We start from the raw sequence: 15,851 nt of genomic DNA on the forward strand, positions 1-15,851 counted from the left end.
TTGCTATTTGCGGCGCATTTCTTAATGCTGTGTTTGCCAACTGATGAAGTAGCTTTTTAAATTTTGGTTTTGTGTATTTGCATGTGTGCTGAAAGCTTTCAGGTCATTGTAGATGCAACTTAAAGTCAGAGCCATGAATGCTTTGATTGTGAGACCCAGCAAATTGATGGTGGGGGGATTTAGCCTGATGCGATTTGTTTTGCCTCCAGCTTCATCGTGATGCATTCATATAGTAGATAGTAGATAGTAGATAATAGATGAAAGAAAGAGTTGCATTTTTGCCCTCGGTCAACCTAAAAGGTTAATATGGGCACATGCGAGATGTGATGAAACTCTGAATTACTATAGATTTTATAGAGAATGCTATAATATTTCTTTATATAATATTTACAGGACCTTAGCCTGCATTTTCTGGCCACCAGCCTCTCATCATTTTTTATTATTTGTTTTGTAGTTATGCTGAATTACTTGACCCTCTACCTGAATCCAGTCCTTAAGTTTAGTGTGTATATAGTTTAAAATGGATCGTTATGGAGCTTGAAACACAGCTTAATGATGCTTCTGTCATATTCCTGAAATATTCACAACCCGCAGCTTCACACATCCTGTGTAATTTCTGTGTGATGCTCCTGGTAGTGCAGTAAAAACCAGCTCTCAGTGCTGATGTGATTTCTGCATTTGTTGCTGTGTGAGGGTGCCACACACACACACACACACACACACACACACACGCACACACACGCACACTTTCCTGCCTCCTTCCTTCCTGTTCTGTACGGTTTCCACCTCCTCCATCCATCCCTTCATCCATTTAGGATGCTTGTCTGTACTCGACACCTTCTCCCTCTATGCTCCTCTTCCTCGGCAGAATAGTGGAGGAGAAAAAGTGTTTGATTAAAGCCGCATCTGTTCACACGCACATACGGGGGGGGGGGGGGAATCAGCGGCGCTGCAGCAGCGGATCGCTTGGCTGTCGGACGCAGAGGAATAATAATTAGTAAGATATTGAAGAAGAATGCTGGGCCTGCAGTAAGGAGGCAAGCGGAGGACTACAAGAGGAGAGAGGGAGAGAGAAGAAGAAGAAGAGCGAATTAAATTGACTATAATCTGATCAAGAAGAAGAAAAAGAAGAGAGGAAAACTGCAGAGCAGCAGCTGTCTTTTTTTTTTTTTTTTTAGAGGGAGATGATGGTGACAGCATTAGTGGAGGAGGAGAGAAAGGGATGAGCGAGGATCAATAATCCTCCCTCCTGCCTCCTCCTCCACCTTCATCCCTCCATCACCTCTGCAGGAGCAGCTGAAACCTGTGAGACTCTGCTGTGTGGTTTTTATTCCCTCATTTTTTTTTCCTCGCTTGCTGCATCGTGTCTGTGTCAGTGCATTGTCATGTGTGTCATTTGTGTGTAACTGTCGCCTGTAGAGGGTGTGTGTGTGTAGCCTGTGTTAACTGTTCACTGTGTGATTCATGCATGTTTGTATATGATGTGTGCAAAACGTGTGGGCTGTATGAAGTACTGTGCATGTACTGTGCGTGTGTGTGTGTGTGCGTGCGTGTGGCAGATAACATGTCTGTAAAATTGGCCAATTAAAATAGTCCTGCTGCTGTTAAATTGGACTAGAATTATATGAAAGATCATAAAGCAGAGAACACAGTTCAAAGCGCCTGCACTGTGATGAAATCAGTGTTGGTATAACCAACATTCTGTGCACAGATTCATTTCAGACGGTAAATGGCCAGTTGTCGTGGAGGCAGATGTCGCTGGGAATGAGCAGATATAGGCCACTATTGTAGAACTGTTCAGCTCTACAACTGGGCAAAATCATTCCTTCTAAAAAAAAAAACCTATTGCAATTCATATTTTGGCCACTGTGTGAGAGCACAAACACATGGCCAACACCAGCATATCATGACTCATTACCCAGCAGCCAACATAATCATTCATTTACAGTTTGAGTCCATTTTTAAGTCCATGTTTGGTCTCTACCAACCCCTCAGAGAAACCGCTATCCGCTAAATACTGCACTAGATGCGGCCTCTTAAAAATCTTATTTCAGGTGAATCAGAAATCTTGTTCGATTTTATGTCGTCTTAGTGTTGGCAAACTTCACACGATAATGTCAAAGAGCCTGTGCACCAAACCAACCATTTATGACACCTAATGCATGACTGCTGATTGGACAGGTTACAGTGGCTGCTTGGAATCAATTATCTGCTACAGCAGAACCACATTAATGGTCAAAAACCCCAACAAGATGGACAAGAGGGAATTTTCCCCAATCGAATTGAAAGGTTGTTAGTTCAGTCATTTCTGCAACTACAGCAACCGAGAGAAGCGAAAGCTGCGGACGTTTTTAGAGACCAAACTCTGTACATATTCAGTTTCTGTACATGTTTTATGTAAACATTAATAAGAACATGGAGCCAGAGTCCGTTTATTGACTGACAGGACATCATAAAGACGTAGATTAAGCCTGTTTCTGTTTGTAGTTAGAGCAGATTGTAGTTAGAGTCAGTCACTTTGCAAGATGGCCTGTGGGCACTAAGCCCAAACCCCCAATGTCAAAACAGAGTCATCAATAAGACAAAAAGAGGAATGAACTCTACAGTAAAGAATACTAACTGGCTTCCTGTATTTAAAAAAAAAAAAAAAGAGAGAGAGCATATGAGAGAGAGAGCGATGGTGGTCGGTTAGTGAGTCATGAATAATTGAATGTGCTTAATGGGAAGAGATATAAAAGCTAAATCTGTTTGGCCGCTTTGCAATCCACACCAAAGGGTCTAGACATTTCCACTGTGCATGGACTGACCGTGATGCTGCAGTGTCTCAGTCTAAAACCGTTTGTAAGCAGCACACGAGTGGTGAAAAGTGTGTGTACGGATAAATCTGTAACTTCATGGTTGCTGCCTATAACGTCAATTATAAAAAGTAAAATGTTCTCAGACTAAGTATTTTTTCACATCAAAACATCCAGTCTTGTAGTACATCCAGGTCTCTTGACTGCTGTGTTGTTTATATGGTCATTACACACAAATGTGATTATTACCCGTGAAACAAAACCATGATTTGTCCCTAACTTTAACTGAAGTACATTGCCTAAGCCTAACGACACGTGGGAATTCTTAGCCAAACTCGGATCTCTGGTGTGACAGTCCTTGGCTTTGCATTCCTGCCATCCTCCCCAACTATCATGCACAATGACTTAAAAAGTATCGCATCTGAACATAATCTATCTGGCACATAATGTTTCATAGCCAATCACGTTTGCAGTCAAGTTATATATGATAAATAGATTTTTTCTGACACAGGGCTTGTTTAATGTTGTATGGAATCAGCTGTGATTGGCGAGAGGAAAAAGTCTGTGTGTTATTTGTCTGAGCAAGTTATGACCAACACTGACATGCTATAGTTTGATCACTTCTACTACTTGTAGTAATTAGGACCAGAGCAAAGCTAAGTAGTGATGTTAAAGAAATTCATGTGAGGAAGTTGCGGTGGCGCATGTTCATTATTGGAACCGTGGTGGAAGATAAATTGCATAAAAGCAAAATGCTGTCAGACACGTACATCCTTACTAACCGTAGTAACCACCCGCTTCATGTTGTGTTACGATCATTAAAAAACGCAACATCTCCGATTAGAACCCTGGTCTCTTGTTGCTGAAGTGTCAGGGTTTCCTTTGTACTTCAGTGAAACACAAACTGGTACCTTAAGCATCATGTAACGTAGAAGGACTTAACAAAGGGGCAAGTTTTGATTCCTCGGTAATGAGATTGGGCTGGATATACCAGCCTCCAAAAAGCTGCTATTTCAAGAGAATCTCCTTTTGGCGGTGTGAAAGCACAGGGACCAAGCTCCCAGGATCAGCACTGGGCAGTGGGGCAAATTTAGCATGGTGGTCAATGTGGCATTGCAACTCCTGTCTCATTCATTGTGCACCAAAAGGAGGCCAGTGTGCTCTATGAGCCCAAAACTGCAGAAACATGTGGATCATCTTGGTTGTTAGAGGTTGGAATAAAGAAGGATTTGTTTTTTTCTTTTGTTTTTTTGGGGGGGGCTTCTTGGGGGGCCACTGAAAATCTGACATAGGAATGAATCCAGTATCCAGGTCTTATAATGCACCCATGGTTGTGACAGGTGACCTTCAGTTGGTATTTAGGTTGGTGGACTTGGTAGGCGATTACGTAGTGGCAGGAAGTGGTAGCAGCAGCAGCAGCAAACACAGATGCATCAACAAATACTTCAGAATAATGAAAAATATAAGACATTTCATGTACTAAGCTCTGATTCATTTCCAACTGTCATAGTGTGCAACACCTGACCTTTTTGAAGTACTGAAAAAAGTCTTGGGTTTGAATGATCCATTATGACAAATCACAAGCTTTACTACAATGAGTCCTGCATCACCACTAGGCACGACTCTAGAGTTTTTAGTGGTTTTGTCTTTAGATAGTGTATTGAAATGATAATTTGCAGAAAACTGTACGGGACTAAGTAGCTAAAGATAGACAGAAAGAAGTAAAGCTGTGTGACAAGAAGAGACAAAATGGAAAGAAGGAAACTGAGAAGGACAGAAAGAGGTGGATGAAGACAGATGAGGGATAGTGATAGAGTGTGGGAGGAGAGGCTGATGGTGTGTGATGATTTTTCTAGTCTCTGATGGAGCATGTCATTGGTATTTATGGCCTGAGAAATCGCACACTCCTAGCAACCACAGAGGAAGAGAAAGAAATAAAAGGGATGGAGATGAGAAGTAACAGCAACATGAATAAAGACGAGAAAAGAAAAAGATCAGGAACAGAATGAACAGAGACAGCAGAAAGATTAAAGACAGAGGAGGTAAAGAAGGCAAACAGGTGAGAACTCAAATGAAAACCAAAGTGAAAGTAACGAGGTAAAATAGGAGGCTGATGATACAGTGGAAGTACCATAAGCTTATTTTTCCTGTTGACTCTCGCTCTTTTCTTCTGTTTCCCGTTGTCTTATCTGTCCTTTTTTTCCCTCTTCTTTTTCATGTAACTGGTGGAAGACGTGAGGAAGGATCTAGGGGCAGCAGGAAAATGACGGTGAATCCTAAACGCCTTGAGGTATCCAGGAAGACAACATGAGAGTTAACTTTTGCTTAGCCCTTCATCTGACAGAGCAACTGCAGGAAGCCTGGCTGAGTCCTGCAGCTGAACCCATACGCCAGGACGAAGTGAACCTCTCCTCTTCCATATTTGTCAGAAGATGATCTTCAGCATTGGGTTACGTTTTCAGTTTGCGGACCTTTGCGTTGTGCTGACTTGCCAACATTTTGTTGCACACTGTTCAGATGAAGGAGAAAATCTGATCTGAGTTGACTTATTTCTTGACCTGCTTTAAAAACCGACCCCAGGATTTTATTATGATGCACTGCAGAGAAGCGGGTGATTGCTAAGGTAGTTTCTAACTTCATGCACGGTGGTGCAGACTGTGTTTCTGCTGCAGCACTTTGGGGATAATTCTGGCATTGGATGCTGGGAGGGAAAACAATCAGTTGGACCACTTGTGTTGAACAATCTGCAGTTACTCAACAATGACAATGATGATATGTTTGACCTAGATGGAAGAACTAAGTCTCTCTAAGCTTCCACACCTTCTTCTTGAAAACAAATGTTTTGATCCTCTGCATGGATTGCAGAGGCTGGACACGACTGTCTCACTGACAAACAGACTTTTCTGACTGTTGGAGGGGAAGAAGACAATCTTTACCGTCTTCAGAAATTAGTTTTCTGTTTTAATTCGCCATGGGCCTGAACCCAAACACGAACACCTGACTGAACCAGGGGATGGGTGACGACTCCATAAATCTGTCCAATTGGAGCACATGGTGTCGAGGTCCATCTTGATCTTCAAATCCGAACTCAAACAAGGAAAGTCCTCTCCCCCCCACTTACCTCTGGTGGGGGGGAGGGTGAAGGGTAGTTTAGATTTTGGGGTGTAGGGGTTAGAGCCATAGGGTCTAGCTTTGTAGTTACTTAGGTTAGGTTTTAGGCTGTATATTGACAGAGTAAGGCAGCGCTGCTGTGGGTCTAGAAAGTAGTTTTAGATTGTAGGTCAGCTGCAAGTTCCTCTGTGTGTTGTCTTCTCCGTATTTAATCAGTTGTGTTAGTTTGATTCTTTGGGCTGTGGGCTCGTTTTCCTTGATCAGCCCCTTTGCTATCTAACACTTGTACCAGCTGTGACTCAGGCAGTGTTTTCTTGAGTGCAGACGTTTAGCATTTAGCCTCAGAGCTAACTGGCACTATATGACCTGGATCTAACAGCATTTAAGTTCTTAAGTTGAACCTTTAGAATTGGTGAGTTTTGGTTATTTTGCATCCGTGTGCTAGCTCTCAGACCAGCTGGTCATGGATGCTAATCAAGGCCCAGGCCAAGGCAGCCCGGAAAGCCCTAACCGGGCTGTGGAGTACCTTCTTGAACTCAACAACATCATTGAAAGCCAGCAGAAGCTTCTAGAAACCCAGCGGCGCCGGATTGAGGAGCTGGAGGTCCAACTAGACCGGCTCAGCCAGGAGAATAAGGACCTACGTTTGGACCGGCAGCCTGTCGCTCCTCCTCCACCTGCTCCTCCTCCTGAGCCTCCTCTCCCTCCTCCGCCACCACCACCACCCCCAACTCAGAACACATCAGCATCTGTTTCTATCAAGAATCACCACCACCACCACAACAGCCAGCACCAGGCTCCTCCCCAGCCTCCATCCTCCATCCCCCTCCACCACAGCCACCACCACCACCAGCATCATCAGCAGCAGCACCACTCCTCCACGCACCACTCCTACAACAGCACCAACAGCATGAGTACGACTCCTATCACAGCTCCTGCCGCGGCTTCAGTGCCTACTTCCATCTCCGTCCCAACTCAAATCCCAGCTCCGACCTCTTCCCCAGGCCCAGCTCCGCCTCCCCCTCCTCCAATCCCGCCCAGGGATCAGCCACGGGCCCACAGCCGGCTGACCCGGATGCCCTCCACTAGCACAGGCACCAACACCAACTTTGTAGAGAAAGAGAAAGAGAGGCTTGAGCGCCTGCACAGAGCCAACGCTTCAAACAACCACCACGCCCACACCCTCCACCACCACAAATCGTAAGTTAAACTATAATTACTACAACCAAAGCCAAAGGTAGCACAGGAAAAAGGTAAACTGGATCTCAGCAGTGGGTTGAAAAGAATGGAGTCCACCTTCGAAACCCTGGCAGGCAGGAGTTCCTGTTCTAGAATCACTGGTAAATAATGATTTGGGTTGTAAATCTTGAGACAAAGTTGATTTTAGATGACGTTTCCTCGTCTTAAAATCATGACCTAGGACGACTTTTCGAGTTCCTTGTATGTTCTGTTTCAAAGCCGCAACGCTGGTCTGTTTTGTCGCCTCCAATGTCTCCTAACCTGGATCCCAAACAAAATGGAACACAGACTTGGCTGCCAGCCCCTTATCCCACTGTCCGGTTTGCCAGAACTTGTGTTAATCTTTGACTTTGATCACTACTAACTTTGCAGCTTCTTTCATGCAGGTTTTGTGCACGTCTAGAAATATGTGTATATATATACATATACATGCAAAGTCTGACCTGAAAACACTGTTTTGCTTGATTATTTGCTGCAGCAAAAATGCAAGCAGTACTTTAAGGCCGTAGAGGCGAACGTGATTAATTGGAAAGTGTTTTGCGCTCAAACAATACAAGTGGTGATTTGTTAAGTTTACCTTTGAAGTCCTCCAATGCACAGGGGCAGCTGATGCCTCTGTGCATTCTTTCCATACTGACTTAGTGTGATTTGTGCTGCACAGGCTTGATAATTATTCATTCCTTTATCAGCTAGTAGGGCTACAGAGTGGAAGGGTGTAGTGGGAACTTGCATGCTGCAGGAGAGCAGAGTGCGTGAGACTCGAGAGACAGACAAATTAAATGACTACAGCATCTGTAACACTGATAATTGGTTGAGCAAAAACTGAACTGTGTTATGTAATGGATATTTTCCAAGCTACGATTGGTTGTTCTCTGAGGATGTGAAGAAAACTCTGCTTTATGTAAAAGGGAAGTTGTTTGCCACACTAATCACCATGGTAACCACTTACTAGGGACTGTAGCTCACTAGATGCCTCTGTTGTCTTTTTGTTCTCATATTTTATTTTCATTTTTTTTCACTCTGAATACATTTTCAGTCTGTTCGCTGCTTGGATTTGGATTTGTTGCCTGGCAACATTATCTTAAGAGCATCCAACCAGGAAGCGTTGAGAAATATGGAGCCTGGCGGCCGTCTGTTGCAGTTGTCTTTGTGTACAGGGCCTTGCGGCGCCATAGGCAACGGGATGTAGAGTTGCAGTTGTCCCGTGTGTCTACCAGGCGCTTCCTTTGTAACTGGTAGCACTGAGCTGCAGTCTGGGGAAAGCACTGGTCAATGCAATTGCTGTTGCTCAGCAACTGTGGAAAACCTGTTTGAAGGACAACACGTTCACGAACAGTTGAAACGGTATTTACCTCAATCGGTGCTCAGACTGCTTGAAGCTTTGCAAAGCTTGCACCACTGTTGGGAACATAGAGCAATCTCCTCCTTTCCACTGCAATCATGCAGGGCAGTAGAAGAGAAGCTCCCGACAGACCTGCAGAAATGAAAGCTGGGGAAACGCAGTGATGACTCATGGAGACAGAATTAATAGTACTCTAGCTTTGTCTTGTAAGCTCTCATACATGCAGCTGAAAAGTAAAACTGATTGTGCACAGAAGTACTTACAGTAGAATATGACTCAGACTTTCTGATCTGGGCTTATCTGAGACATCAAAGTGCAGGAAACAGATCCGCTTATCACTGAGTCACGGGGCATTTAGGTATAGCTGAAATTATGGGGAAAAGCTGACCTCAAACTTGCAACTGATGTAACAGGCAGAGAACAATGATAGAGTCTGACAGCTGTGAAGATGAGGCTGATTCGTCGGGAAAACCACACAGTACCATCAGCTGCTCGCTGCCTCTTCAAGTGACTGAGTAGGATCCAATAAATCCCACACTGCACAGGGGCAGATTACGGCACGGAGGCATGGCAGCATGTTGCAGAGCTGCCCACACTGTTTTGTAGTGATTTCGCACAGGGCCTGATGCAGCAAAATGTAAAACACCCTCACGGATTCATCCTGCAGCATCTTGCAGCGCCTCAGGCGGAAGCAGTACAAAGCAAGGTGCATATAAGAGGCAGCACTGAGAACAGCAAACACAAAGCACCTCAAACATGCCTGGTTTTCTCATTTTGTCCTGGTCTTAGACAGGAAACAAGGGCAACAAGTGGGACCTGAACCACAGACACGAGTCTGAAGCATCAGAGACATAAAGTACATGGAGTTTTAATCAACGGTGAGGTTTAAGTCGGAAAACTGGTTCAGAGACGACTGATTGCAGCCATTTTTAGATGAACGTGTAGAATTTCCCACAACACATGGATCCAATGATTGATTGGATGATAAAAACAAGTCATACTCGCTTCACTGTGGTGCAAGTAGCTAACAGCCAGTTAACTTAAAACAATGCCGGTGTAACTGCTCAGCTCAATCACAGAAGCACAGCAGCAACTGTCAACTCCTCTCAGAGCAGCTTGAGGAAGACGTTTCAAACTTAAGTGTAGTAAACAGAATAAAACATGCACAACACTGCTATGATCCTCAAACGCTGTTATTAAAGATTTAGGAGTGGAGACGAGTGGAAACGGTGAACTCACCATGCAGCAGCACGTCAGGCTGTAGTATAAATACAGTATTTGTGCAGGAAACAATCTGTGTGCTTTTGTTTTACTCTCAGACTGTGATGCACATGCAGGCTCACAGATTACATTTAGGCTGCACATTATGAAAACCTTCAGTGTGAGTCATCAGTGCGCAGATGAGATTTGCACATGTGATTGTCAGGAGGCCATAACCATCATTGGACATCGGCGCTTTTACATGCTATTAATCCAAATGGGCTGCGAATGACCGAACCGTTATGGTAATGAACACAGAGAAAGAGTGATGATGTTCTGCAGTGTGGGTGTGAAGGAGTCAGATCTGTGGGATTCAAACAGCAGAAGAGAAAAGAGTCAAATGTAAAAAAAGAAAAAGAGAAATTTAGAGGCTGAGCTATTCACTTTGGTTTTGCAAAACCATTTCTTTATTTAAATTTTTCCTTCTTTGTGACTCTAACATTGTGTGATCTGTGTATCTGTGACAGTGATGCAGCTTTCAGGCCTTTTCTTATCAATGTGTCATTGGAAGAACAGGCAATACACAAATTCTCGGGTTGGAGGAAGCAGAGTGGGACACTCTGTTACATTAGAGGACAGCAAGTGCCTCCACAGGCTGGTATTGTCATTGCTGGTGCAAACAGTCTCCTGAAGCAGTGCTTCTACTTGGACTCTACATCTTTTTCCCCCTCGCAGAAGAAAATATGAATAGTAAATGTGGGTGGGGTAACGTGTCAATGTAAGTGATTACAAAAATACATGGATTCATGAAATGTGTGTCGACGTGTTGCATGTTGGGATAGAAATTAACGGTACACAAAGATTCAGTGCCTGGGACAATTTGGGGACAATAACTAAATGACCTCAGTGCATGGATTTACCTCTTAAAGGTTAAGTAGAGCAGTTAATAAGAAAAGAAACTTGTGGAGCAGCTTTTTCTCTCTGAGGCTGAGTGATTGTCAGCCAAGTGTCCATGTCTGAGACAGACATCAGACATCTCAGTTAAAGTCAGTTACTCCTGAACTCAACCGGACAACATCAGTGCTCGTTTGACTACCGACGTAAAAATGCTCTGTAAATTAACAGCAGAGTCCCCATCAGCAGCAGACAGAGGAGGACAGGGATCAGTGCTAGGGACTGAATTCATGTTCATTCCTCTTAAACTTCCCCCAGTTTCCATGTGATTAAGGAGAGTCACTGAGTCTATGTGGGGACTTTGCTGTTAGATATGATGAATAAATTCTCACTCAGTTCTTAGTGTATTTGTCTGGTCCAACAGTCCTGCCGTGAATCCTCCTTCATGAAGGTGATAAAGTTCACTTTGTGTTCACACTGTTTTTTCTGCTGTTTGACTGTAGATTTAGTTACGTCCAGTCCTCACTGATAAACTTAATGTGGTGCAGAAAATAATACAAAAAACATTTTCATAACGTGCAGTTTCCAGCCAAATAATCAACCCTGATATCAGATTCTGCTCTAGCTGCTATAACCATTTGTTCTGCTCTTCATTCGTCACCTTACAGCTCAGTACAGAAACAGGTTCCTGTTGGAAGTGGGTTATTTCTCTTAAAGCGAAGCATAATGTCAGCGTTTCACCGTAAAACAGAGCTAAATACTCTTAAGACGTGATCTAGAAATCTGCTCATAATATGAATAAAAGCAGTCAAACTGATAATGTTGCTGTTACAGTACTAAAGGAATCTGAATTGTTCACTGAGGAAATGTAGATGCACCACATTCCTTTAACTTGAATGGAACAAGCTCTTGCTCATATTGTGGACCGACTTCATATCACTCTGTAAAACACAGATTACCAGTGAAGACCGGCCTATTTAGGGGGGAGGAGTAAAGCTCTGCAGTGCATACCCCGAATTATTATATTGAAATATTATTGATGAATGAAAATGTAAATTTTTATTAAATGAATTGTTAAGGCATTATATTATTATTATTGTTGTTGTTGTTGTTATGTTGTTATATTTTAACTGAAAAAGAAAAAAGAGCTTAATGGGAAAATAATTGATAGATTATTTGATTAATTGAAACCATTTTCTGTAGCCAAAGCAATTCACAGGGAAAGAAAGTGACTCTAAAATCACCAGTTGGCTCAATAAAGAGCGAGGAAACGTGCACTGCTATCAGATCAGCAATTAGCACATAACCTGATTTGAGGTTTGGAATCTGTGTCGGTTCAGAAAAAGTTGTATTGTTGCATAACTGCTATCAGGAACAGCTTCACTGACCTTCATTGGACTCCAACCAATCATTTGCGCACATGTGACAGGTTCCTGTTTTCCTGTCTGGCTGTACAGATGTCATTTCCACCCTGTCTTTCTTTGCCTGCACTAACATGTCTTCTCTGCTCCACATTGGATTTTCAGTCTCTTTTTCCACTCGCTTAATAACCAAAGTGGACGCAATGTGGACAGGATATTAATTTTTGCTCCAGATGTTTGCCCCATCCCCCACACACCTACACACCTTACCTGTCTCCTGTCTTTGTAAACATCTGCTGACATCTTGTCCTCTGTGTGCTGATGATGATAACAGGAGTGTAAATGAGCTCGGTCAGCAGCACTTCTGCACCAGGTGTGTGTGTGTGTGTGTGTGTGTCTTTGTCCCATCACTTCAGTGTCCTGGAAACCTCCTAAATGTAGATGCTCAGGCCGATACTCAGCAAGCCAGTGTTCTAAAACCCAATCAATCAATTATCACGGATTTCTGACAACAAAAAGTTTTGGATTATATCTGATATTTTTTTACTGTTTGTAAAGATGTGTGTGTGTGTGTGAGCCTAGAAGCTAAACGTCTTGATTTAGCAGTTTATTGATGGATTGAAAGCACCTCATCAGCGCAGACTGTTGCCTGATAGCTGAGCTAAACATGTTTCCAACTTCAGACTGCACCAATTAAACAGTTCCGATCAGACAGCAGGCTGAGTAAAGACAAGCACACGGGTCTTTGTAATGAGGTCAGTTCACACCAGGTTGTGCTGTATATGTACAAACCCCCAGATTAGGTTGCATCTCATACATCTGTCAATGTTTAAAGTGAACAACTTCAAAGTCACGTTACAGGTTTTAATGTATCTTTGCTTTGTGGAGTCATTAGAATTTGGTTTCGATACGTTTTGTATCTGTGCAGCTCTGAAGCCCCTCGCACAGTCTCCCTCTCCCAGATAAGCCACCTGTTTGAAGATTAAATACGTCTGGATCAATGTGTTAAAACCTATCAGGGCCATTGATCAGCTTGTTCATTGATCACTAATTAATTAGTTTTCTTCTATGGCTGAGCTCTGCTTCACCGTAGACAACCGTCTTTCCGCTGAGAGCTACTTTTTCAAAATGAAAATGTCTGAGAGCTACTCGTGTTTTCTAACATTTGATCTCATAGATTATTTCAACCCAAACTGACGAGCTGCTTTCCTGAACCATTGCGAAATGTTGGTGTGCACAACTCACATTTTACATTAAAACATCCCAGAATATTGCGTTCAGTGTGTGTGTGTGTGTGCATACTTTCTATTGTATTCTCTTACCCGTGTGGGCGCCAGCGGCAGCTTTGTGCATGTGCGATTCATTTCATTTGCAGCCTGGATGCTGCAGAGGGGTGAACATCTCCCGCTCAGACTGTGGCTGGGAGGGGCTGCTGGCCGAGGACTGGGCCACATAAGAATTCCAGTTCCCTTTCGCCTGATTAAAGCACCATTGCACACCATCAAATAAGAGCGTAGTATCATCACGTTCCTTACCAAAACGTATTTAGGAGACAGATTTGGCCTTTGAGTGCTTTGGATTGTGGGAGGGGCCTATGGCAGCGCTCATAGTAAGAACCAAGAATAAGAACGATACACACTTTCACGTCAGCGTCTCCATGAAGTCGCTACATTTGTTGTTAATCCCTTTTTTGAAAAAGAGTCTAGAGGGGACTGAAAACTGGCTAAATGTAGTGACATGTTCGTTAAGTTGGCAACACTGACATATGAAGCCTGACAGTTCATTCATAACTAATTTTCAAATAATCCTCTTGTGTAAGATTTGATTAGAAATACATGTCGGTCTCTTTGCCGAGTGACCACTCAAATTTGACTAATCAGGTTTTCGTGGTGAAAACTTGATTAGTGGTCTTTGGTGAGCTACTTGGAAAGTGCTGTTGGAGACCCCCACTGTAGAGTAACACAGTTGTAGCTAAACCTTAAATTATGTGACTTGCTCCTGCTTTGTCAGAGTCGTCTCAGTTGTTTTCAGCATCTAATTTAGTTCTCAAACCCAGTAACAGCAGACAGAAAGTGACTGAATGTAAGAAGCTGCAGGTCGGTGGAGGACTTTCTCACATAAGTCTGGTCTTTGTTGTGAAATTAACCATCAGTACATATTGTTTGTCGTGTTAAATAATAAACAACGCTTGGATAAAAATGAAAGCAGACTGTAAATAGTGTGAGGCTGAGAGCTGCATAGTAATGAACATGAGGAACATCTGAACCAGGCGCAGACGCATCAGAAGTCAAACCTACACACATACAGGTTTAACCACTGTGGCTTTGTGGTAAAACTGATGTTGTGCTACATTTTTGACTTATAATTGGCAAAACACAGACAAAATTCATTATCTAAGCTAGTTTGTGATAAAGGGAGAAAAATACCCACTTTGTGTCCAGGCCGTACGCTTTTCCCCGACACATCGTGACACACTTTGGATGGATTACTATACATTTTGATTCAGAGTCAGAGACTCTCACACAAATACTTTCAATAGCTTTTCTCCTAGTGTAGTTAACGTTTGTCCCGTTCTTTGGCTTGTGTCTAAGTCCCTGCAAAGCCACCTAGCTGGCCACCATAAGCATCATTTGTTGGGCTTAAAGGTCCTTGCTCTAAATGTCAGCATGATGCTCTCTGTGTGAGCATCATAGCTGCAAAGCTGCCAATACGACTTAAGTGATGCTCTTTAATGTGTCTTGCAGATTGAAAAGTGTCTCGTCTTTGTTCTATTCCAAGGATCATTTGAAAGAGTGTGACATTGACCGTCTAGAGAAAAACACAGACAGTCTGAGGAATGACTGACAGCACAGAAATAAATCGAAATGCAACTAAAAAGAGTCATTCACCGTTTATTTTTTCTTTTTAAGGACACTTGTACAAAATTGACAAAGTCTTCTCGTTCTTATAAGGTTTTCTGCATCTCTGCACAGTCTCAGAAAGTTTGGTCTGTAAAACATTCACTCAGCTTTCAGACAGTCAAGCTGATCATTTTAAATCTTCTCACTCCTTTCATACTAAAAAACATTTTAATTACATCATTTCTCAAATAATTTCCTGTCCATTTTAATCCTGGCAAGTTACAGAAATTCAAAATCTCCTAATAATGTGTCCCCTCCGGCTCACTGTAGCCTGCAACTGCACAATCTAATTAGAGCCGCTGTGTGTGTGTGTGTGTGTGTTGTTAGTGTTGTTTAACATTTTTGTGAGCACATTGTGGTAATATTTCGGTGGGTTCTCGCACGTTCAGTGGGCTGTGTGAGGGTAAAGATTAGAATTCAGGTGAGAACATGCATTATGTCAGTGAGTGTTTCAGTGTGTATGTGAGACAGGAGTTCGGTGATAACGGCCCTGTTGACTCATAGTGTAATCATTCTACAGCTGACACACACACGCTTCATCATTTCGTACATTGTGCACAGTGTCATGCACCCCCCCCAACCCCCCTCACCCCCCCCCCCTTCTGTGGGTCCATCTGTCTGTTATATTTGGCACCATAAATGAGACATGGAGCCGGATGATCGTGGTAGTGGAGGGAGGTTTAGGAGGAGGGATAAATGCAGCGTTGTCATGGCAACAACACGGTAGGCTAAGGAGGAGGTGGAGGTGGAAGGAGAAAGTGTCAGTGGTTTCACAACGGCAGACACACTCAGCTCCTCTGCGGCTTTTCCCCGAGCTCGCTCACACACAGACACATTTACGTTTCCAGCTGAGTCGCTATGAGCGACGGTGACGTCACAGTGATGGAGCAGGAGGGTAAATGCTTCGAGGCTAAGAGAGTAGGGTTCCGGTGCTGTATGTGAAATGAATCACTTTAACAACCAGGTAGAGGTTAATGTGCAGGACGTGTGAAACCATGAATTCTCGCCT

General features: G+C 43.2%; 1 protein-coding gene across 6 annotated transcripts in view; it reads left to right on the top strand.

The window, feature by feature from the left end:
- Window positions 1-15,851, top strand: part of LOC137139888 (IQ motif and SEC7 domain-containing protein 1-like) — a 139,998-nt gene that overhangs the window by 2,296 nt on the left and 121,851 nt on the right. For 2 of the 6 annotated variants that reach the window (XM_067527749.1, XM_067527751.1), the window contains exon 2: window positions 5,028-7,106. In XM_067527749.1, the coding sequence (XP_067383850.1) occupies window positions 6,370-7,106 (737 nt within the window). In that variant the 5' untranslated portion in view covers window positions 5,028-6,369. Of the gene's footprint in view, window positions 1-874; window positions 1,306-4,998; window positions 7,107-15,851 lie in introns of those variants that run through there. The other 4 variants (XM_067527752.1, XM_067527753.1, XM_067527750.1 and 1 more) reach the window with 3 other exon arrangements.

The sequence above is a fragment of the Channa argus genome, chromosome 13 (assembly GCF_033026475.1).
Source record: "Channa argus isolate prfri chromosome 13, Channa argus male v1.0, whole genome shotgun sequence".
In the NCBI taxonomy this organism is placed as follows: domain Eukaryota; kingdom Metazoa; phylum Chordata; class Actinopteri; order Anabantiformes; family Channidae; genus Channa; species Channa argus.